We start from the raw sequence: 23,501 nt of genomic DNA on the forward strand, positions 1-23,501 counted from the left end.
AATTGATGGCTGAAAGAATACAGACTGCTTCTTGAAATTGTTAGATCGCCACCGCTCAGAACTTATGTTGGTTGTGATTATGTCAGCGGTGCGCCTATGGATTTTTAACTAGGCGGTCTTAAGTATGCGACCTTAACTATGTATTTTTCACTCTACACAATTTCCCGTACGAAGGCTACACCAAGTGAAACTGCTGTGGTAGAAAACAGTCTCTGTGTTCTGTTTTGCGATCTTGTCTCACGAGTCAGAATGGCCATACAGTTGAAGTGGCCCATTCTCGGAGTCATTGTATGTATCTCGGCTGTCTGATTGGTTGTGAATATGGCTAATTCTTCTTCACTAATGATCTCCAAGAAAGAAGACTTGGAGTGCTGTTCAATTCAAAGATATGGTACTTATGATCCTTTCATTCTCAAATATTCACATTGATCCAGTTGTCTCGTGATTTCTATCTTATTGTCCTGGATTCTTGTTAGTCTATGAATCAGAATGAGATCAAATTGATTCTGATTTCAATTCGTGATCTATCATTTTCATGAATGCCAGGGGCAATCCTAGTCTGTTACGTGTTCCCGATCACATATTTCAATTCCCAGTCATCGTGTCATGTCTGTCATATACGTCCAATTATGTCACACCCATCGTATCATCAAATCTTTCTTACTAACTAGCTCCAGATCCCATGTATTCTCATTGCGGGAATCGGCTACGGGGCCCATTTCTTCGTATTCAGCCGTCACATGTCCTTAGTAGACCAGATCTGGTTTCAGGTTTATATGACTATGGTATGGATCTCGTATATTCTCGCTATAGTGAAAGACCCTGGCTCTCCACCCAAAAACTTTCAGCCCAATCTGGGCGAATGGAGAAGGTGGTGCAAAAAGTGCCAAAATTATAAGCCAGAAAGAACCCATCATTGTAAAACTTGTAACAAGTGTGTTCTCAAAATGGACCACCACTGTCCCTGGACATACAATTGCGTTGGCCATGGAAATATTGCTCACTTCTTAAGATTTCTCTTATGGGTTATTTTCACTACAGGCATAACTTTCGTGGAATTGAGCAAGCGAGCCGTTCAGTATTACAAAGACTCAGACTTGCCATCTTATCTCATCAGTAAGTCGGAGATGTTTGCTGTGATTTTCTTGCTTCCTGTCGACTTTTTCGTGCTTGCTTCAATCACAGTTTTGCTTATACGTTGTGTCAAGGATATGTTTTTTATGGGCATGACCCAGATAGAGGGGTGGGAAATGGAAAGAATCGAATCACAGTTCCACACCGAACGTATGTGGGCTCGGATCAGAAGAAACTACTATAAATTGCATGGAAAGGAGTTGCCCAGGTTGACCTCGTGGAATAGAACACAACGATACTATGAAGTAGACGAGGAAAAAGATGATGATGATATCAGTGTTGCAAATGAGAACACTAAGGATGAAAACACGGTAAATGACGACGCTAATGATAATGATCAATCTGGTGTTCCTGAAGAATTCACTACAGACGATTTGATTTTTCCATACGACAGAGGGTTGTGGAAGAATATTATTGACTCCTGTGGAATGCCATGGACGTGGATATTGCCCTGGGGAGGTCCAAGTTCGGATGGATATCATTTTGACAAGACCGAGTTCATGGACGAAGACCAGCTTGGTCTACCATGGCCGCCAGACGGGGGACACCAGGACATCGAAGTGGAAGAGCCTGATGTCAGCCAGATGGTAGTGGGAAACAGAACGAACATCAAGATGTTGAAGAAACGTCTTGATCCTCGGTCTACGATGAAACGGACAGAATGGAGGAGCGATGCTGGAGAAACACTCGATGATCTCGGAGTAGATGTAGAGGCCGAAGATGAAGATGAGTTGATGGTAAAGGTTCAATAGAATGCACAGAACAGATATATTTACGAAGAAATTACAATTGATAGACTACAATGGTATAGAGCAAGCTAGCATAGTATTCTGCTACAGTATAAGATGCTGTAGAAGACCTCCTACAGTTCGACCTTCTACACCCAGTAATACACTAATTGAATCTGTTTAAGAATCTACCAGCGCAGTTGCAGATCTGAAGTGCCACAATATCCCAAAAAAAATACAATAATTAGCGATAGCGGCTAGCCGGCGACTTCGCCAAACGACTCAACCACATGAAACGTCGGCTACTCGAAGCAATCAATCATTAATCAATATAGATTACGACTAAGGGATGAATTCTGGGGATATTCACGTGACTACTATGGCGTTTTTCCCCAGGTAGACAATTCAGAGCACGGTTGCGAATTATGACCATATCACGTGCAAAGTGGTGATCGATTCCGAATTTTCAATTTGTAGGGAAGTCTTGTCGAATACGGAGTCCCAAGGTGGGCCATTTTGTATCAGTAGCGTTGTATAAATTGACCCACATTTGTCTTCTTTTTCAGCAATTGAGGTTGCACTTTTTCTCTGTATTCTTTTTACTGTCACGAACCACTGATTAACATGACTACTACCTTGAGATTGGGTTCTGAAGCCCCAGATTTCACTGCTGAGACCTCCAACGGATCCATTTCCTTCCACGACTTCATTGGTGACTCGTGGGTTGTTTTGTTCTCCCACCCAGATGACTTCACTCCAGTCTGTACCACTGAATTGGGTGCTTTCGCCAAGTTGGAGCCAGAATTCGCCAAGAGAGGTGTCAAGTTGATTGGTTTATCTGCCAACAATGCTGACTCGCACAAGGCCTGGATCAAGGACATTGATGAAGTCACTGGCTCTAAGTTGACCTTCCCAATCATTGCCGACCCAGAAAGAAAAGTCGCTCACTTGTTCGACATGATCGACTACCAAGATGCCACCAACGTCGATGACAAGGGTGTGCAGTTCACCATCAGATCTGTGTTCGTCATTGACCCAAAGAAGAAGATCAGATTAATTTTGGCATACCCAGCTTCTACTGGTAGAAACACCGCCGAAGTTTTGAGAGTTGTCGACTCGTTGCAAACTGGTGACAAGTACAGAGTTACCACTCCTATTAACTGGGTCCCTGGTGATGATGTCATTGTGCACCCATCTGTTTCCAACGAAGAAGCTAAGACTTTGTTCCCTAAGTTCAGAATCATCAAGCCATACTTGCGTTTGACTCCTTTGGAAGTCAAGGAACAATAGGCGATGTGTTTGTAGTTTGATATGAATAACACGATAAATTAGATTGAAAAAGTGTAGAAGATGTAGAAAGGATACCGAGAAGTACATCGGTTCCACTGGAATCTTCAATTCTTAAGTTTTACAATTGAACTAGTAGCTCACAGTCTTAAGGGGATAGCTCTTGTTAGAGTTCGCTAATTTTGTCCTACAAATTGCTACTGACTTGTCAATATTACAACATTAAATAAACAGACATGAGAATACATACAAGAAGTGAATAGTTACAGGAGCCGAGGCTGTTTTGGTAGTTGTACAAGATTTGGCTTTTGAGCCGGATTTCCTTACACCATCATCATAAGTGCTATTGATGGGAGTGGATAATGAACATGATGATCATGATGCGGAAATGTAGATAAATTCAGCTCTTAGCTAATTTACATGGCTACGTCCTCGTCGTAGTCCTGGGTGTAGTGACGAACCACTTCGTCATTATAGTCAAACTCCTCGTGCTGGTCGTTCATTCCAAAGTAGTTTTCCTGTTCCTGTTCAAACTGGTGAACATCTGAATTCTGGGGAGGAGGCGTGATTCCCTTGTAGCCGTCTACTACATACGACTCTGCTTCGCTGTTGGGACTCAAACGAATATTAGGATTGCCATTCTGGTTACTTCTCGGATTTTGATGGTATTGGTGGTTGTTGTACAAAGACTGTGGAGTCGAAGGAAGCGACTCATATTGAGAAACGTCATATACATCCGTGTTGGAAGGGTCAAATGAGTAGTCTGAAAACGACAAGTCTTCAAATTTCGTAACCATTTCTCCGTTCACGGGATTGGTGAACTGCCGAAGCGAACCCCAGGGCGTGATTTTGACTATGCCTCCATCTGGATGGTTATACACTGGCCATTCGTCGGAAGTAGTATAATCCGCAGGTTTGTCGAGGTCGTTGCGAGACTTCTTGGTGTCGGGATCGGCGTCGTCTCTCTTTCTTTTGGGAGTGAAGCTCATGGCAAATGGGTGCAAATTAAATAGATATTGGTGAAATGCCAGTGATAATAATAAAATAGTACACTAGTAAAATACGAGTGCGGTATGAATAAATATGAAAAATGTATGTACCGAGTACAACTTGAGCCTCCGTAGTAGTGGCAGTAGAAATAACTGAGTCAGCGAATGAAGTATACTGGCCAGAAACACCAAAAGTATACAATTTCAAGACTTCTGGGTTGAGATATCAGACAAAAATGGGTGCTTTTCTAGAGTCTCAGATCCAATGAGATACAGAGTCAGAGTCAAGTGATACAGAACAAAAATTCTTTTCTTATCTTCTGACAAACTCTGCAATGGTATGCTAGGCGATCAGACACAAGTCCAATCTGGCCGTCGTGGAACGGGAGTTTCGTCTGGATCAAAAGCGATGCCAGAGAGGTGGAATTTTTTTGGCTCCTTAACTATGGAGATGGAGGTTGCAGCAGTTTTTCAAATTTTGCAATGGTTTTTCCTGTCTGCCTACTAAGGTTTTCCAAGGTGTGAGAGCCAGACAGACACAACAGACAAAAGTTGGACAACACGAAAAACGGCAAATAACGAAGAAAGAAGATTTTGAAAAACAAACAGAGAATCAAAAAAAATTACAAGTCCTCTTCTCTTGTGCTACAAAGCAGAAATGCATCTCTATATACTAACTATTGCCGGGGGACATCCGGTAGGTGGAATAGAGACTTGTGAAGTAGAATCTTTCCTGGTGAAAAAAAAAAATAATAGGCTTGCTAAAAACGGACAATCGTATGTGGAGCACTGCAGACAATCTCTCACTGTATGCAGACACAACCAGCACTCAGAATGGAAAGTGAGGAGCTCCTTACTAATTGGCTCAGCTATGATATTGCGGTCGTGTGTGCACCGGTTAGAGGTCTAGGTTACGAGCCCAAACGAGGCCCCAGGCTGTTCGAAAAATGCCCTTCGGCACGCGCTTAACGCGTCTAATAAAATATGAGACGCGTACACGACCAACCAAGGCGGTGCACATGTGATGAAGATCACGCGACATGATATTTTTGACATTGATCCTCCTCTCGTCATGTTATTGTGATCACGTGCCAAAATCTCGTCAGGATTTGATCATGTGCGTTGTGTCCCGTGCAGAAGTTCACATGACTAGTGCTCCGTCCAATGAACAAACTTCATTTTATAATGAAAAAAAAATCCAGCTCTTGAATACAACAACAGAATTTCTCATTCAAAAGGTCTACAAATTCCCCGATTTTGCAGATACTTGTGCCGTTGTTGCAGTAGACTGACCCGCCTGGCCAATCCCACAGCTCTGGAGTTTTTTCTGAGAAAAAGAGCTAGTTCCACGAGATTTTCCATTCATCCATACATTTCAAGATTGTAGTAGAATACAATTTCTGATCACTTTTCAGTCAGTCACTAGATTTTAAGGGTCTTTCTTTTGTAAAAGAAGCTGCTTGATATCATTTTTGCATTTCCACATTTATCTTCGTATTCGTTGTAGTAATTCGTTGTCGTCATAGTCTTTTGTTATTATCATGTTGAGAGCCTCCAGAATAGCCAGAAGCGTCAGGATTCCCAGCGTGAGCCAGAGATTGTTTCTGAGTGTTTCGCGTGTCCAAGCTGCTCATTCTGACGAACCAAAACCATTCCAAACCGCATTGGGTAAGCCCGCTCAAAGATACTCTGATGCTCCAGGGACTTTCGGAAAGACCACTTTTTCCGAAGTCATGGATGAAGTCGATATGGTCTGGGGAAAAGACGATGACCCTAAAAAGGTTGCCAAACAGAACTCAAAAATCAGACATTTCACCATTAACTTCGGTCCTCAGCATCCTGCTGCCCATGGAGTGTTGAGATTGATCTTGGAATTGCATGGGGAAGAAATCGTCAGAGCCGATCCTCACGTAGGTCTTTTGCACAGAGGAACCGAGAAGTTGATCGAGTCCAAAACATACATGCAAGCGTTGCCATACTTTGACAGATTGGATTATGTGTCTATGATGACCAACGAATTGGTCTTTGCATTGGCTGTAGAGAAGTTGTTGAATGTAGAAATTCCACTCAGAGCCAAATACATCAGAACTCTCTTCGGCGAAATCACAAGAATCTTAAATCACTGTATGTCTGTCTTGTCGCACATCATGGATGTCGGTGGTTTGACTCCGTTCCTTTGGGGTTTTGAAGAGAGAGAAAAGTTGATGGAGTTCTACGAAAGAGTTTCTGGAGCCAGATTACACACTGCCTATGTGAGACCCGGTGGTGTTTCCCAGGACTTACCAGTCGGTTTATTGGACGACATCTACATGTGGGCTACCCAGTTTGGTGACAGAATTGATGAAACCGAAGAGTTGGTCACCGATAACCGTATCTGGAAGGATAGAACTGTAGATGTAGGTGTAGTTTCGGCTGAAGATGCGCTCAACTACTCCCTTTCTGGAGTCATGTTGAGAGGCTCTGGTATCCCATTTGATATCAGAAAATCCCAGCCTTACGATGCCTATGATTTGGTGGACTTCGACATTGCTGTCGGCATGAATGGTGACTGTTACGACCGTTACTTGATTAGAATGGCTGAATTCAGACAATCATTGAGAATTATCTTCCAATGTATCAACGATATTCCAGAAGGTCCTGTTAAGGTCGAAGACTACAAGATCTCGCCTCCTCCAAGATCTGTAATGAAGGAAGATATGGAAGCATTGATCCATCACTTCTTGTTGTTCACTAAGGGTTACGCTGTGCCTCAGGGTGAAACTTATACCGCCATCGAAGCTCCTAAGGGTGAAATGGCTGTGTATGTCGTCTCCGACGGCTCAGAAAGACCATACAGATGTAAGATCAGAGCCCCTGGTTTTGCTCATTTGGGTGCTTTTGACCACATCTCCAGAGGAAACTTGTTAGCCGATGCTGTGGCCATCATTGGTACCATGGACTTGGTGTTCGGAGAAGTTGATCGTTAGAACTGAAGTTTAAATATATATATTAGTAAAGAACTGCATTATTGTAACTCTAATACGTTGTAGTGGTTTGTATTGCTGTCGAAATTTACTGATTCTCTCCTTTCCAATGTAGCCTATTTGATGTCTTTCTACTTTAATTTATTTCTATCGGTATATTCTGTTCGTGTATATCTAATAGAGATTGTATAAATGCGTTAAGTCGTAAGTTATGATATAGTCATTGTATATGTTCAAAAAAGTGCCTTGTACAAAAGAAACAAAGACCCTCCGGCTCCGAGTATCATAAACGTCTTGAACGTTCCAGAATCATTATCATCTACTCTGGGGCCATGGTACATGTGAGGATTCCTCTTTGAAGACATACTAGCTGTAGCCTGGGGCGCAAACGTAGCTGTCAGGCTCGCGAAATGGTTCGGATTCACCTCATTACCCTTGAAATGATGAACATGGCGCATCAAATGCTTGGTTATAAGCTCTTCGCTGAGCTTTTCTCCTGATTTGCTGAGCTTCTCTAGGATCTTGCTTCTTTCCTCTGGAGAGATGTGTTTGTTGATGATGTGCTGTTCGAACTTGAGATGCTTGTGGAGATGCTCGTTATAGTCGAAGTGAGGAACGTCGAACCGGTCACCGTAATTGATATGTTTTCCTGAAAAATGTGACCCTTCTCCATGATTGGAAAAGTTGTACACTTTATGTCTCTTGCTATTGAGTCCAGAAGCAGTGTAATGACCCCCAGACCTTGAATAGTACTTTGCTTCGCCGTAGTACTGGTTATTCCAGTCTTCTCTGGCAGAACTGGTATGCAGAGTCGCGTTAGCTCCGTGGAAATTGCCCACTAGCTTGAGCTGGAGATCGTACTGTTTCTTCTTCTTGACATCCTTAAGTGTCTCGTATGCGTTCACTATCTCCACAAACTTTTCGTTGTTCACTTCTTTTTCTTCGCCGACTAGATGTGTGTTTACGTCCGGATGGTGGATCTTGCTGAGCTTCCTGAACGAAATCTTAATGTCCTTAATCGATGCGTTGACGGGCACTTCTAGCAGATCGTAATAGTTGGAAGCTCCCGTGCTTGAATACGCTCGTATACGTTGAGTAATTTGCAGAACACAGCGTACACGTGACTGCAAAAACATTGTGGCAGTTCAGCAGCGGCTACGTATACGTGTCTGACAAGAGCCTGTTCGCTTGGAAATTGCTGCAATAGAGAGAGATGGTGAAGTCAGTACTGTCACAATACGCTAAAGATAAAATTCGGTTAAGGGCTAATAGTATGCTCACGTGAGAGATAACGTGACTCGTGATCTTGGCTCATGCGGGTGGACGATAGCACCGGAACCGGTGGAAAGGCAGAAAAAGAAACCAAAGACAAGAGCGTTTGGTGTGTGCATTTTGCATTTGCGAGTGCGCTTGTCAAACGCCTGTTGCGAAGTGCGGGATGTGCTTTTGCCGTTTGCGACTGTGACGGTGCGTAAACATGTAATACATGTAAATTGGCAAATTGTAAAGTGTCGTAAACAGCAAGTCGCATTTGTATACAACAGAAAATAGCAGATTGCAATTTGTATGAAATTTAGTCAATGTAAATCATAAATGTCGCACTAATAGATCTATTCACGTGCTCTGTGTCACGTTGTGTGTGTGATTTCTTTTCTCGCTTCTATTTCCGCATTGGGGACCCATTCGCAACCTGCCTCAGCCAATTTCACATCCATACAAACACATACGGACTTCTCTCTTTTGGTGGTTTTTGTAGCTTTCCAACTTCTGTCTCCAACTTGTTGATTTCGATTCCGCTGGCCGTCTCTAGCCGACACCGGAGTCTTAGTATCACGTGTCGTTTCTGTTAGCCGTTGTCTTTTCCCGAGATTCTCTCTTCCCGCTGATTGTGGTCTGTTATCATCTCATCACCGTCATAACCACTGCTCTTTCCAAAGAGAAAAACAGCAGGTTACGAAGTCATAAAGCCGACACAGCCATATCCCCTGTGTCTCTCCGTTCTCTGTCACTACAGCTGGAGATCCTGAACTGCTCTGCTGGTCCTCTGATTCTACTGAGCACCTCACCAACTCGCCCGAATTCTCATTAATTCGCACTGAATTTCTGTGGAGATACTGAGAGAGAAACAAGTGATAACGACTTTTCTGAGCCCCCAAAATCAGCAGCTCCGAGACTGGCATCCATAGTGTCACACTAGCCTGTCGTATCCACAGCCATTTCCCTTGAGTCTTGTCTAGCAGTATCTGTTTTGGCTCCCTAACCATCAGTCTTCTGGCACTCTCTATAGTGGCTCTTCCGTTCCCGCGTCTCCTAAAAAATCCTGGACGGTTCTTTTTTTTGTGCGAGTATCCATCTTCGTTTTTTTGGACTTCTTTTTCTTACAAATCGGAGCATTACTTTCATATTCACTATCCTCATACTACATCCACTTCGTTGGCATCCTGGTTATCAACCACGTTGACTACTTACCTACTATAACTGGTTTTCTTAACGATACTCATATCTCATAGTTAACTACCATAGCTTTCTACTGATTACACCAAGGTAACTCTCAGTTCTTATTCATTTTCATTTATCATCAAAACTACACACCCCTATTCCTACCACTTCCTACAACATGAGCTCAAAGTCCGCTGCTGCCATCTTGCAACGACAATTCAAAGAACTCACCGACCCCAAAAAGGCTATCCCCTCCTTCCACATAGAGCTCGATGACGACAACATCTTCCTCTGGAACATCGGCATCATGGTGCTCAACAAAGACTCCATGTACCACGGCGGCTATTTCAAGGGCCAGATGCGGTTCCCATCGGATTTCCCCTTCGCACCGCCCACCTTCAGGTTCACGCCGGCCATCTACCATCCCAACGTTTACCGTGATGGCCGTTTGTGCATCTCCATTTTGCACCAGGGTGGAGATCCCACCTCGGACGAACCTGATTCCGAGACGTGGACTCCAGCCCAGACAGTTGAGAGTGTTTTGATCTCGATTGTATCGCTTTTGGAGGATCCAAATGTCTCTTCTCCTGCCAATATTGACGCCTCTGTGGAGTTCAGAAAGAACCCAGAAGCCTACAAGAAGAAGGTGTTGCACGAAGTTGAAAGATCGAAAGCTGATATTCCAGAAGACTTTATCATGCCTGAGTCGGAATTTGCAGCCTACAGCAGCAGCTCTGCTAAGGCCAGAGAGCACGAACACGAACCTGTCGACGAAGACTTCTGGTACGACAGCGAGGAGGAAGAAAGCTTTGATGAGGAAAGCTTGATGGACGACATGGACGACCGTGAAGAGGACGACGATGAAGAAGAGGAGGAAGACGACGATGTTGATATGGTAGCAAAGTAGAAAAGCTATAAGAGCTTGCACGGTATCTAAGTTTTTTAATCTTTATGAATTCTAAGATTTTTAGGCTTGTGGTACTTCCAATAACTTCATATCACCATATGTTATTGTACTGAGATCAGAGTGGTTTTCCACGGTTTTAATTTCTTCTTTGTCTAATTTCTCCTTGTTATGTTCCTCATGTCGGTTAATGTTCCTTAATGAATCTTTCTATTGTTCCTTCCATATTAGTGGTTGTGGATCTATTCCGGTCTCTTGCCGCAGTCGGCTTCCCATTGCATCTTTTTGTTAAACTACACGTCATAAGCTTGTTTCGTCTATCAGATACTTATATACCCAGAAAATGTATAAGAAGATAAGAAAATGTAGATATCCCATTCGTAGTGGTACTTTGTTGGTATTGTAGTCTTCTACCATAGCCCATGTCAAATGCCAGTTTATAAAAGTATGTGACGTAATACATTCATTCAGATTCCTAATTTGAATTTAGTTATCATAATTCTGAGTAATATGAGAGTAATCACTACACACATCGTAATGATTGATATGTTTGTTTCTTTAGATATGAATTGTATAGATATGGTAAATTAAAACGTAAATTTATCAGTGGACGTATGTATTTTTCAATCCTTTTGTGTACTCTATCGCTACCCTCTAACATATCCCTTCAACCCCTCATGCAATGCCGCATCGATATGGTCCAACTTAAGCTTGGCTATTGCGTCTGGAAATGGTTTCAAGTAGAAAAGGACTATATAGAGCTCATTGTCTTGACTAGAGCCAGCAGACTCTACAAGGGTTTCAACACCTGCTTCTTCACCTACGACAACCAGTTCGGGGTTAGAGCTGTCATTTTCTTCTACATTTAAGCTCATGATGATCAGCTTAAGTCCGGCATCCAACTCTATGATGTCCCAGTTCTTCAAGACGGGCTTTTCAGCTTGTTGGTGCTGATGTTGGATGAGGGTCTTGTAGCTCTGGAGAGAGTACACACGGAGATTGTCTGGAACAATTGACGTTTCCTGCAACACAGACTTGTTGAGCACAGTTGTAAGCGGTATGCCTTCATGCGAGAGAAGTGATATCGAAAGCGGAGCGTTGGCTCTTGTGACTATTGGTGATGTTGATGAAGACTCAGAATCGTCTGGAATCGCAGTCAATCCTTGCGATAACAATCGTGAAATCTTTTTCAGCTGTAGCATCGACTTTGTGAGAGATTTAAATGGATTTTGTACGTAATTGGTCTCTTTCCTGGTGGAAAAAGCGGAAAAGTGGATGTTATTGTAGTAATGAAAAGTAAAGAAAGAGTATCAATTCTGCTATTTTTCACTATCTTAATTCTGCTAATGCGTTGGGTACGGTTATGCAGTACATACATTAGAGATTAGGCTGCGAAAATTATATCGAATAAATCATACAAATGCTACTTTATGGTGTCTTTCTTTAACTGTTTGTTGGGGAATTCTTATCTACAAAGTGGTTGCCGTCTGACCCTCTATAGTTTACTCATATTCAACACATTTTTCTATATATATGTGTGTTATTTATTGTCAAATATATGTTCGTTATTCGGCATTCGATCTATTCTCTATCCTATACTCTATAATGTAAAGAGACCAGTCTTCTTTTTTCCAAATGGATAAACCACTAAAGCTGCCGCAAAAAGTCCCACACTAATCCCAATTGAAACCTCTACCATTGTCGCTCCAAAACTGAGCGAACTTGCATAATCTGTATTTTGAACTGCTGTAGTTCCGTTGCCTTTGGTGAGCTGATCAGCTGCTTGTACTCCCGAGATTAAAGACGATTTCGAAGCGATACCAGAGGGCACTTGTACGAAAATCGCAGGTAACATTGCACTCACAGCCATTCCGCGCCATATTCTCGAGTACAAGTTTCCCAAGACTCCTACAATGAAGGCTCCGATACAAGCTGTGAACTCGGTGACAGTGCTGAAATGCTTTCCGGCAAAGAAGTTCCCGATGTAGCCAATGCTGGCAATAATAAGCATCACCGGAACCTGCAGCCATCTGGCTTGGTTGATAAGACCAAGGCTTAGAGCAAAAAGAGGAACAAATAAGATCTTCCATTTGTCATTCAAAGAGTGGTCAGCTGCACAGGTGTTAACCGAAACGCTATTCTTGTCTACCCAGCCGTACAAAGCAGCACCCAAAGTTATCCCAAATCCCAAAAACAACGAGTATATGATGGCGTAGAACATTCTAACCGAGCCAGCCACCAAATTCCGAGATTGCAACTCCAAGGAGCCACACAAGATGATATAACCTGGTAAAATCAACGCCAAACTACCCTGGGCAATGGCTGAGAAGCAGAATATATCACCACCCTTGATGGAACCAATACCTCTTGAAATGAATGAGACTACGATAGACGCAGTGACTTCAAATACAGAAGAGTACAAGTTCGACATCGAAGCAAGATAGAACTGCAAGTATCCCACACAGCATCCAACAGCAAATGAAATAGGAATATCTGTCCAGCCACCACCAAAAGCAAAGGGACAAACAGCAGCAGATCCCATTCCATATACGAAAACACAGAACCAGGCTGGATATAAGTTTTTGCTCTTCAACAAGTTTTCGATTCTCTGTGCAGCATCTTCCACACCAATCAAGTCGTGGATAACGCCTTTGTAGATCTTGTGGGTATCTTGCAATTTCGACAAGTTCAAACCTTGCACGCACCGTACCATGTGAACTTCTGACGTTCTTGTGGTGGCATCACCAAACGAAATTATCATACACCCAGGAAAGTAGATGAACTGGCCATCAATTTCCAACACTCTGCTTGTCATAATCAAATATTCTTCGAGTCTATGGGTGGGAGCTCCAAACAACATCAAAGCCCTGCACATTCTGATGATGAATCTTTGTCGTTGCAAGATGTCTGCGACGTGAACTGTGATACGGAGTTGTTCTTGTTTCCTGTGGTTGGTCAACTTTTTGATGTTCTTGGAAACTGGTGGTTTCTTGGGATGCTTTGGTTTGGCATTCTGGAACGAGGGAAGCTGGAATCCCTCAGAGTCTTTTTCATTGAACAGACCTTTTTCATCTTCGCTACTTTCAATCATTTGGCCGAAACGTTCACTGTTTCTGTTGATTTTGCTACTTTTACCGGGGATTATTTTGGACATTTTCTGAGCTGTTTGAGACATGTTTTTGGGTGCATTCATTATACCGTGTTTCAACTTTGAAAAGTCGAGAGTGGAGCCCTTGGAAGATCCGATAATGCTCTCGTCGAAAGTGCTTTCCTCCGCTAGCGTTGGAGTTCGGGATGAGGTTCCAAAACTGGTGGCAGATTTGGAATATTGTGGATTCTGGTATAGCTTCAATAATGACGAAAGAACGCCAGCATGAACGTGACGAGGTGGAGGAACATATCCGTCTTCTGCTTCGTCCAACATGAAGTCCTGCTGGTCATATTCTGGCTGGTCCTCTCTACGAAGAAACAAGTCTGGATTGGGTGCATAGAAAGAAGAACTACTACTTTCGTGGCTTCGATGAAGTCCAGGTGAAGAATCTTCTCTATTCTCAGAAGTTATTAGTTCTGATTGCGGGTCTTCTGTCGAAATATTTGCTTGATGATCGCTACTGGAACCTTCTCTGGTCGTCTTTTCATGCGTATGTGAAGCATGGGCAACGTGAGACGAAATGAGGTTCCTGGCTTCGTCATTCAACTCGGCAAAGTTCAACCTCTTCATTTCTATGCCGTCTTCTCCCTCCATTCCTACCTGCTGTTCTTCATCTAGAGTTTGCCTACTGGCTCCTGGAGCCAATCCTCCGCCACTGAGTCCGTTCAGACCTCCTGAGATGCTGAGCATTCTGCCTATAAAAGTATCCGAAGTTGAAGTGTCTCCACCACCAAAATGGCCATCTACAAGTGACATTTTCCTCAAGATATTCTTAAACCCTCCAGTATTCTCTTCTGCCTCGATACTTTTTGTCGACAGTACTGATTTACGTCCTTGCTCAGTGATATCGATTCCTTCGTTGATATTAGAAGACTTAGATGGTGAATCATCGTCGTCGTCTTCGTCCGAAGAATATTGCGTCATACGCGGATGATTCGATATCTGTGTGAAATCAGGAATTGAACTGTCATCGTCATCATCTTCGTCTTCATCCCTATCTATTTCATTGCCATGTTGAATTGGATTAGGCTGGATTTGGAAACTGGGCAAGTTATCATCGAATGCTTCATCAATGTACTCGTCATCGCTGTAGTTGTTCGTTGACGAGTTACTGCTGAACATAGTATCTCTTGGGTTGTACATATCTGGGAACCGAACTGATTTGCCGCCTCCGGCTAATCTTTTGCCTGCCTTCGCAAGGTTTGGCTTTGGCATGCCTTTACTGTTCACCAGCTTTCGAATATCCAGCAAATTGACATTGGGAATTTGGACATGTGATCTAAATTGGTCGGTCTCGTCCTCTGAGCTTGATGAGTCGTTTCTAGGATGGATTCCGCCAGATCCTGACATAATTGTGTCTGTAGAGATAAGTTGTTGACTCCAGAAGAAATATCCGCTTTTGTTGAGGAATCAAAGATTAGCCCTAGTTGAAAAATCGCGAAATCTAAAACAGAAAGTTCGCTTTGATGGCAAGTTTGTGTCTACTATTACGAACACTTGTTCAAGGAGTCGAGGCACTGCAGGAGTTATAGTTCAAGATAATTTTGTTCTGAAACACACGTTCAAGAAGTTCTAAGAGAAGGCTATGATTCTACAAAGAAATGGAACAGTTAGTAACCGCAGAGATGTGCAGGGAAGATTTGTTTGATTCATTTTAGCCTTTTGCAGGCTGCATGTGTGCTGCAAGGTCAAGAAAATATTGACGTCCCTTATTTTGCAGATCTTGATAGGAGAGGCGCGAGGACTTCCGTCTTCCATAGCGGGACTCTCTTTTCCACCCAAGGTTTTAACAAAGATGAGAGACCGTGGTGAAGAAGAATACTGGTAAGCAGGGTTTCGAGTCTTGATGTGCTTCGTGCCTTGGAGATCTGGTGGAGAACTCAAATGATTCAAGAATTGCGATAGAAGTGAAATCTGAAAGAGAAAACTTTTGTCTTTCAGAAGACCAAAGTTAAACAATAAGTACTAAGTAGTTTTGACAATTATTTATATATTCTCTTGAGATTACGATACATATGCACTGGTATTCATAAGTTTGACAGATGTATCTAAGGAACGTACAGAAATGCTGTACCTGCCTTCTGTTTTCCTCTCTTTCGCTTCTACTTTCATTTACAACTTTGTCATTTCGCAGCAATCCACTACGTCTATTATACAATTATACAATCTAAACACTTTCTTCCCATTGAACTCCACACCATTCCTCGATGTATGCCACACGGTTGGAATCGAGCGAATCTTCTGGAACATAGTCCTCGACATCAGTGCAAACAATAATAGTACCCCATGACATACCGTTGAGGATATCAGCAATGTTGACTTCGTCATCTTTGATGTTCTCTAAGTCAATAATGGCTTTAGGCATCAACTGTATTTCAAACTGGCGTTCTGAAGATGGGTTGAATCCTGGCTTAGGCACGTTGAAAGCTCCACCCAAAAACTTCTTAGCTATATCGTCTCTGCCACTGTACAACAAGGGTGTACCGCCGAGATTGTATCTCAATACTTGTCCTGGGTTATGCTTGACGGTATTAGAGAAGTTTTCGAAATACTTATCGTCCAACATGTTGGAGATCTTGGCTCTGTTGGGGTCTATACCTGACGCAGAAACAGACGACGTTGAGTCTCTTCTGCTGCCGCTTCCTTGGCCATCTTCCTTGTTAACGTCCATATCTATCAAATGCTTGTATTTTTCCAATTCCGGGTCAGCAGCCTCTTTCTTGAACGTTTCCTTGTCTACATATAAAAAGCTACCAGCGTATGCTGGAAGTTCGTATTGGGACTTGTTTGACTTTCCTTTTTTCTTTGGTATATTTTTGGAAGCAATTTCAGCATACGATTGTTTTGCTGGTTTTTCTTCCTTTTTTGGTTCTTCTTTCTTTCCAAATGGATTGGCATCAAAAGGACTTTGTTTGGGAGCAAAAGGGTTTTGTGAGGTGGAAGAAGCGAAAGGATTCGACCCTGTAGAAGAACCAAATGGGTTGGATGCTTTGCTCGAATTGGTTGTGCTCTTGTCAGTTGAAAAGAGGTCCTTGGTCAATTCGATATTGAACTTCTTTTTGTTGTCAAGTTGTAATTTCTCATCCAAATCCTTCTGAACAGCTTCGTCTTGTTCTTGTTTAATTTGAGCAATTCTTTCCGCATCTTTGGAAATACCCCTGAATGCTTTTATCGATCCTTTCTTCTTGGAGCATTGGGCCGTGTTCTTACATCCAAATATATAAAGCACTCTGTCGTACAACTTTCCATCTAAGGGAGAGTATGCCTGGAGCAAAAGAGCCATTTTCTTTCCACAATTGTCGCAAGTCACCAATTTCTCATCTGGAATCGATTCTGGATGGAGCCATAACGGTTTGCTTCCAATGAAAGTGTCTTCGATTGTGGGAAGGTCCAGTTCATCGTCATTTTCATCTTCTTCTTCAACTATGGGAGCATCTACAAATCCCAAAAGAACGTCTGATTTCTGGTTCTTGTCTACCAACTCTTCCTCGTCAGAGGAGTATTCGTCATGTGAAGACATTCTGAAATTTCAGGTTTTATCTATAAGGGGTGAATCGTCAATCGACAGACTTGAGTGAATAAAGAGTATTTAATGGATTGAAAGTGGTATCTTCAGATGAGGTTCCAATTTTTTCAGTGTGCATAAAAATAATTGATTGCGAAAAAATTGACTCTTTAAAACACGATATCCCAATTGCAATTGCTGTTATTTCTTGGTCAATTGTTACAATAGGTAGGAGATTCCCATAGATAAACTACTAAATTACTTTTGCCATATTGAATGAGTTTTTGTCAACTTTTGTTACACTCTTCTTTTTGTATTGCCCTAAACTTTGTATGGTATACTATTAACAGTCTATTCTTATTTACAAGATAATATGTACATCTATGTTATTGTCATCACAAGAAACGTTGGTGCTCCACTTCTTCAAATACCTCAATTGTATCGCCAGCTTCAAACTTGTCCCATCTCTCAAAAGCCAAACCACACTCATTGCCCTTTCTGGCCTCCTGAATATCGTCTTTTCCTCTCTTCAACGACGACAAAGTGCCTTCGTAAACTACTTCCTTTGCTCTCAAGACTTTGACCCTGGAGCCACGCTTGATACTACCAGTAGATACCTTGCATCCCGCAATCTTGACTTTGCTCTTCTTGACCGAAACCGTGAAAATGTCCTTGATTTCAACATCACCGGTAGTCTTGACCTCGATTCTAGGCTTGAGGTGCGACTGTAACTCGTCCGTAACGTCTTCAATAAGACGGTAAATGATGTTATGTTCCTTTATGATAACACTATCCTGGTCAGCTTTGTTGATGATCGTCTTGGGTACCTTGATGTTGAAGCAGAGAATCTTCGCATTCAAAGTCTTTGCTAGACTAATATCAGACTCAGTTGGTGGACCGGCTTCATGAGAAATCACTACCGATCTAACTTCTTCGTTCCCGAGACCGTCGATACTTTCTTTGATAGCTTCAGCAGAACCAAAGACATCTGACTTGATTATATACTTACAGTCTATGATGCTGGGCTCTTCGGTAATAGAAGCAGACAACCCAGCCTTCTTCATCTCGTTGATCATATCCGTCTTCTTGCTGAGCTCGATTTCTTCTTGTCTCTTTTTGTTGATAGACTCGATATCTCGCGTCATCTGGATCTCTTTTCTTCTTGTTTCTCTGACTTCGGTGACTTTTTTAGCTATCAGCTCGCTTTTTGCCTGGATAATATGGTCTCCACTGTCTGGTAAGTCCTTCCAGCCCCATACCTGAATGGGTGTAGACGGACCAGCACTCTTCAATGGCTTTCCATTCTCATCTTTCATGCCTCTGACTTTACAGTAGGTGGTGCCAGCAACCAAAATGTCGCCGTTCTTCACCGTACCTCTGCGCACAAGCACAGTAGCGATGTTACCCATGCCCTTAACGATTTGAGACTCAATAATCCATCCTTCGGCAGGAATGTTGCTGAACTCGCATTTGAATTCACTCATTTCACTCAAAGTGATAACGGCTTCTTCTAACTTATCCATGTTCAATCCCGTTTTCCCAGAAACTCTGACCGTTTGGGTATCCCCACCGTAGTCCTCGATATCGATATCTTGCGCAGCGAGATCGCCTAAAACTTTGTCTACATTTACACCCTGCTTATCGCACTTGTTGATCGCCACAATTACTGGTACTCCAGCCTTTTTGGCATGTTTGATAGCCTCGATCGTCTGAGGCATGACAGAATCATCTGCTGCCACTACCAAGATAACGATATCTGTAATAATGGCACCTCTCTGTCTCATCTTTAAGAATGCCGCATGACCGGGGGTATCTAAGAATGTAATTTTCTTCTTGGAAACAGGCGTAATCACTGAAAAAGCTCCGATGTGCTGGGTGATCCCACCAAACTCCTGGTCTACTACAGAAGACTTCCTCAAGTAGTCTAAGATGGTGGTTTTTCCGTGGTCTACATGGCCCATGATCGTCACTACAGGAGGTCTTTCTTTCAACAACTCTGGCTTTACTGCAGCTGGAAATAAATCACCCTCCGTATCCTCACTGATACTTACTTCATAATTATATTCATCAGCAATTAATGAAGCGTTCTCTTTGTCCAAGATGAAGTTGTGTCTCATATCTTCGTATCCGAGTACCTTTAACTTCTTCAACACATCGTTTAAGGGAATATTCATCGTGGTAGCAAGATTGGACACCGTGATAAACGGTGGTAGCTGGATGTGCATTTTCTCTACAGGTACCTTCTTGTTCTTTCTGTGTTGAAACAGTTGTTTCTGGTGATGGTTTTGGTTATGCTGGACGTTTTTTTGGTTTTGGTTTTGATTTTGGTTCTGATTCCGTTTAGAAGTCACATTTTGTTTCGCCTGAGGTTGACCATGGTCAGTTGGATTAGCGAATCTCTTCAGCAACTTTTCTGGAGAAAAAGGCTTCTTAGGGCTAGTCTTATTGGCTGATGTATTTTCAGATCCTGGACTTTTCCTATTCACATTTGTCAAGTTATTGCCATTACTACTCTTCAGATTCATATTGGTTCCCACATTGCCATTTCCTTCTGGCTCTGGAGCCTCTTTCGGTGCAGTTTTGGCAAATCGCGAGATTCCTCCTCCAGTTCTGGGAAACTTATTGAGGAAACTAGAGTATTCTCTAAATGAGATAGAGACCGGTCTCTCTATTCGACGAATTACTGCCCGGCTAACTGGTAATCGAGTTAGCATGGTAGACTTGTGAATTGTAGAAGCTCTAAAGTTCTTATTGAAGAAAAGTTGCTGTGAAATATTCTGTATAATTTTTCAGTCTGCGAAACTGTATAAAATATTTTACTACTGATAAAGGCAGAAAGATGCGGACTTGACGATACCAGTACTGATTTAAGTAGGGTGAAGATCATGTTAACGGAAAGTGAGATGAGAGACTCTTATAACCAATCATCAAATATCTACTCACTCTACATTTTAAAATTTAGTTATTATATATGCAATGAATGTAGCCTATGAATTCTTTTTGCTTTAGCTTTGCAACTATATCGTGCTATAGCTTCGCACTATTAGATTATCACTTGCGGTATCTACGCATAGCGATAGTCTCCATTAGATGTCACATATCCCAACGACTTGCTCTCATTCAAAGAAGCGATTAAGTTATCGATATCCTTGAAGTTGCGGTCATCGCTGGCAAAGTTGCGATGTCTTGTAGAATTTATATGTTCTCTGAAATGATCATATTTGATTCGACAGTTCTCACAGTAGCCTGGAGTCAACTCTTCCTTTTCCTTTTCGGCACTTCTGCGCTGCTGCTTCTTCATGATGATTCTTCTCTTGAGGTTGTTGAGGTTTCTTGAAGGAACTTGTGATGTCATGGGCCCCAATCCGTTTCCGCCTTGTACTGCTGAGTTCGAGTCCATCGACATATTAATCGCATTAGAAGCTCCGTTATAGCCAGAAGCAGCAACATCAAGAACTTTCGAATTGGAAACAACTTGGATACAAGATGAGTTTCTTGACAACGAAATCGGCATCACGGGCTGTTTGAAATTGTACCTCTTAGGCTGAGACAAGATGGTTGTGGTATCTTCGTCATCAAACTCGTTCTCCTTATCATCATAAGCAGCTTCTGCTTCTGCCTCCGCTTTTCTAGAGCTAGATGTGGCCTCCTCAATTGTGACTTCTTCGTCGTGAACTTTGTCTGTGCTAGTGCTTGTTCCACTGAAACCAGTAGTCGTGAGCTGGATGCCATTTTTGATGTTGCTCATCATACTATTAGTGGCTTTCTTCAAGAGATCACGATACTGTTGTGAAGCGTTCCATTTTCTCATTCTCCTTAGCATCTTACGTTCCGTATTTACATCATTAGGATCACTAATGAAAGGGCACTTACCATCCAATGTCAAATTCAAAACTGGATAGCTGGAGTCATTCCACTCTCTGATGGCTATAGGTCTGACCTTCTGAGAGAGATCGTAGACATACAAGTAGTTTTTGTCAAAGTAGTGGAGGTCGTCACGTTTGGCATTCGGATCACGATCTGTCAAGCCAAAGATTTTTTCTTCCTTCAACAAGTTGTACAAGTTATCTTTATGTTTAGTTGATTTAGATGCATTAGATACATCTCCTCCAGAAAGTTGAACCATACGATGGACGCTTTCATCGATCCCAGTCACAATGTTAATGCCGAGATTCTTCAAGAATCTAAACACCTTTTCATAGTCCCAAACTTTAATTTTAAGCTGGGAAACATTGGAAAAGATATCATTACTGGGATAGTCCTTTCTAGCATTGAACAGTCTTCTGGAGACGATAATCGTGACGTCGCTATCGTAAAACGGCGTGATTTCACAGCCTACAAGTTTCAAGAGCTTGGAAGCTCTTTTATATTCTGATAATTGGAGACGACTATATTCCTGAACTCCTTCGAAGTAGACAATAGATTCTTTCATTATCTTTCTCCACGACTGCTGCCAATGAAGCAACTCATCGCCAGCCAATCTATTGAGAGATTTAGCTTGCGTTTGTGTTTGAATTTGAGATTGAAGATTAGATTGTGCTTGTGCTTGTACTTGTGTTTGTAATTGCGATTGAATATGAGATTCAGTTTTAGAATGTGTATGAATTTGTGTTTGAATTTGAGGTTGAGTTTGAGTTTGAAGATGAGAATGTGTTTGAGATTCTTTATGATTTTCATCATGTTCACGATGTTTTTGAAGATGTGATACTAATGGATGCGCGTGGAGTTGTTGCTGTTGTGGATGTGGAGCAGGAGGAGGAAGAAGCTTTTCGACCGGTGCAAGTGATTGTTTAGTTTCTGTGACGTTTGTATCGATGTGTAGCGAAGGTTTTTGAGAAACCAGAAGAGGTGCGATAATTGGCTGCTTATCAAGTTTCTCAATCTTCAGAGTTTCTATCAGATTTTCTACTTGAATCAGCTTAACATTATCGACTTGGTTTTCAAGATTTTCATTATCAAGATGATTTTCGTTTTCAGTCTTCTTCTGTCTTGCCATCTTTTCTTTGTATTCTTTTTCCTTTCTCTGCCTCTCTTCTCGTTCTACCTCTCTTTCTATCTCTACGCTCAATTCAGGTTTCTCTATAGCATTTCTAAGCGGAGATTTCTGTTCTGGTCGCTGGTTCCATACCCGACGCTTTACCAAGTGATTTGGATCAAGTTTGACAGAAAGCGGACTGACACTGGTGGGTTTGCTGTTGCCGGAATTAAGACTGGGCTCTCTGTTTTCAGTTCCCACAGGAGATAACCGGACTTTTTGTTTCTTGAAGGGCAGAGGTATGTTGCTGTTAGTCTCTTTAAGTGGATATCTCGGCTGGTTAAGAGAATTGAATCGTTTTCTGAGATTGACAGCCAGATTCGGAGCTGCCGTGGAAGGTGAGTTTTTAGAATCCATGGTTCATGACTCGAATAAAATGAATTTGGCTGCTACGTCCGAATATTATAAAACTGTATGATAGGTCAATTGCTGCGTATTCTCCGTGTGTTACCAGCAAATTTCCTGGTCGAATTTGTAGTTATGTCTGGCTGTAGATGTTTGTTAGTGTTTACTTGAATAGTTCAAAAATCTGAAACTACATCTTTTTTGGCGTATTTCGCAGGCTTGTTTTTCCGGCAGGAGACACGAAAAAGTAAGCCGCACGTGATGTAAACAGAGGATTACAAACGGAATGGTGGAAGATGGGCACCAGTTGGAACATGATCTCGTGGTAGTTTGTTGCTGTGTTAGTGGGGCTTTCTTGGATAGTTCTGGAAAGTTTGGAGTATTTTTGTATTTTTTTGGTGGATTTAAAAGGAGCCATCTTTTGCTCGGGCTTGCTGGTTCTGTTAGCATAATTACGCGTCGCTGGATTTTGCAGCCGTAGCAAGAGGAATGCCACAGATGTGAGTAGCGGGAAAGGAATGGAGTCTGAAGAAAGCCGTGACGGTTCCAAGGAAGTGCAAACAGATATAAGACTCAGTTTCGAGAAGCTGAGTATGGCAATGATGTATTTTTTTGTCGCTGTATCGGTATCAATTATAGTGTCCAAAGCGTTCTATTTTGCGCTTTCATTTTGCAACCGCAATGTTATCTCTATGAAAATAGTCTGGAATCTGTGATACCTTTACTCTACGTTTTTCATTTGAAATGTCTTAATCCAGTCTATGGGTGATGCAATCGTTGCTATTGTAAGCAGAAGGCTGTTTATCTCATTCTCCTGGCGGAACTGGCAGGCTCCTTAATAGTCAGACTATTTTATTGTGCATTTTATGAACAGAAAGTCAGACTATTGTGGGAATTATGGGTCTGGGTCTTTACAAGTCAACCTCACTTAACTGGTTTGGTATCTCATATACAAGTTAAAAGATTTAAGACAAATATATAGCAATTCTTTCCCATAATGTACTACTCGTAAGTCTATATA

General features: G+C 42.1%; 11 protein-coding genes across 11 annotated transcripts; 4 read left to right on the forward strand and 7 right to left on the reverse strand. All coding sequences in view use genetic code 12, as the record gives it.

Moving 5' to 3' along the window:
• Window positions 1-180: 180 nt before the first annotated feature.
• On the forward strand, window positions 181-1,886 carry PICST_84430 (zinc finger family protein; the record flags this gene model as incomplete). Its single annotated transcript, XM_001385558.1, has 3 exons — window positions 181-288; window positions 678-1,379; window positions 1,425-1,886. Exons 1-3 carry the CDS (start codon window positions 250-252, stop codon window positions 1,884-1,886), a joined length of 1,203 nt encoding a protein of 400 aa, XP_001385595.2. The 5' UTR covers window positions 181-249.
• Window positions 1,887-2,475: 589 nt separating this feature from the next.
• Window positions 2,476-3,198, forward strand: PICST_73480 (regulation of redox homeostasis). Its single transcript, XM_001385559.1, has one exon. The coding sequence runs from the start codon at window positions 2,487-2,489 to the stop codon at window positions 3,150-3,152; it is 666 nt and encodes a 221-aa protein (XP_001385596.1). The 5' UTR covers window positions 2,476-2,486; the 3' UTR covers window positions 3,153-3,198.
• A 367-nt stretch (window positions 3,199-3,565) lies between these two features.
• On the reverse strand, window positions 3,566-4,138 carry PICST_33032 (predicted protein; the record flags this gene model as incomplete). The annotated part of the gene is made up of 1 exon (XM_001385900.1): window positions 3,566-4,138. One exon carries the CDS (start codon window positions 4,136-4,138, stop codon window positions 3,566-3,568), a length of 573 nt encoding a protein of 190 aa, XP_001385937.1.
• A 1,242-nt stretch (window positions 4,139-5,380) lies between these two features.
• NUC1 (NADH-ubiquinone oxidoreductase 49 kDa subunit, mitochondrial precursor) lies at window positions 5,381-7,149 on the forward strand. Its single transcript, XM_001385560.1, has one exon. The coding sequence runs from the start codon at window positions 5,680-5,682 to the stop codon at window positions 7,102-7,104; it is 1,425 nt and encodes a 474-aa protein (XP_001385597.2). The 5' UTR covers window positions 5,381-5,679; the 3' UTR covers window positions 7,105-7,149.
• Window positions 7,150-7,244: 95 nt separating this feature from the next.
• Window positions 7,245-8,288, reverse strand: PICST_73208 (predicted protein). Its single transcript, XM_001385901.1, has one exon. The coding sequence runs from the start codon at window positions 8,235-8,237 to the stop codon at window positions 7,335-7,337; it is 903 nt and encodes a 300-aa protein (XP_001385938.2). The 5' UTR covers window positions 8,238-8,288; the 3' UTR covers window positions 7,245-7,334.
• A 586-nt stretch (window positions 8,289-8,874) lies between these two features.
• On the forward strand, window positions 8,875-10,804 carry PICST_84844 (ubiquitin-conjugating enzyme). Its single transcript, XM_001385561.1, has one exon. The coding sequence runs from the start codon at window positions 9,719-9,721 to the stop codon at window positions 10,445-10,447; it is 729 nt and encodes a 242-aa protein (XP_001385598.1). The 5' UTR covers window positions 8,875-9,718; the 3' UTR covers window positions 10,448-10,804.
• A 287-nt stretch (window positions 10,805-11,091) lies between these two features.
• PICST_33036 (predicted protein) lies at window positions 11,092-11,646 on the reverse strand (the record flags this gene model as incomplete). Its single annotated transcript, XM_001385902.1, has 1 exon — window positions 11,092-11,646. The coding sequence occupies one exon, from the start codon at window positions 11,644-11,646 to the stop codon at window positions 11,092-11,094; it is 555 nt and encodes a 184-aa protein (XP_001385939.2).
• A 398-nt stretch (window positions 11,647-12,044) lies between these two features.
• On the reverse strand, window positions 12,045-14,165 carry PICST_61782 (pheromone-regulated membrane; the record flags this gene model as incomplete). The annotated part of the gene is made up of 2 exons (XM_001385903.1): window positions 12,045-13,516; window positions 13,547-14,165. 2 exons carry the CDS (start codon window positions 14,163-14,165, stop codon window positions 12,045-12,047), a joined length of 2,091 nt encoding a protein of 696 aa, XP_001385940.2.
• Window positions 14,166-15,762: 1,597 nt separating this feature from the next.
• PICST_36788 (conserved hypothetical protein) lies at window positions 15,763-17,115 on the reverse strand (the record flags this gene model as incomplete). Its single annotated transcript, XM_001385904.1, has 1 exon — window positions 15,763-17,115. One exon carries the CDS (start codon window positions 17,113-17,115, stop codon window positions 15,763-15,765), a length of 1,353 nt encoding a protein of 450 aa, XP_001385941.2.
• A 380-nt stretch (window positions 17,116-17,495) lies between these two features.
• On the reverse strand, window positions 17,496-19,373 carry PICST_62149 (mitochondrial translation initiation factor 2; the record flags this gene model as incomplete). The annotated part of the gene is made up of 1 exon (XM_001385905.1): window positions 17,496-19,373. A coding segment is annotated over one exon (1,878 nt), but the record flags the coding sequence as incomplete, so codon positions are not given.
• A 791-nt stretch (window positions 19,374-20,164) lies between these two features.
• PICST_33040 (regulator of Cdc7 kinase) lies at window positions 20,165-22,492 on the reverse strand (the record flags this gene model as incomplete). Its single annotated transcript, XM_001385906.1, has 5 exons — window positions 20,165-20,636; window positions 20,682-21,168; window positions 21,229-21,581; window positions 22,145-22,146; window positions 22,280-22,492. 5 exons carry the CDS (start codon window positions 22,490-22,492, stop codon window positions 20,165-20,167), a joined length of 1,527 nt encoding a protein of 508 aa, XP_001385943.2.
• Between the last annotated feature and the right edge of the window lie 1,009 nt (window positions 22,493-23,501).

The sequence above is a fragment of the Scheffersomyces stipitis genome, chromosome 6 (assembly GCF_000209165.1).
Source record: "Scheffersomyces stipitis CBS 6054 chromosome 6, complete sequence".
NCBI classification, from domain to species: Eukaryota; Fungi; Ascomycota; class Pichiomycetes; order Serinales; family Debaryomycetaceae; genus Scheffersomyces; species Scheffersomyces stipitis.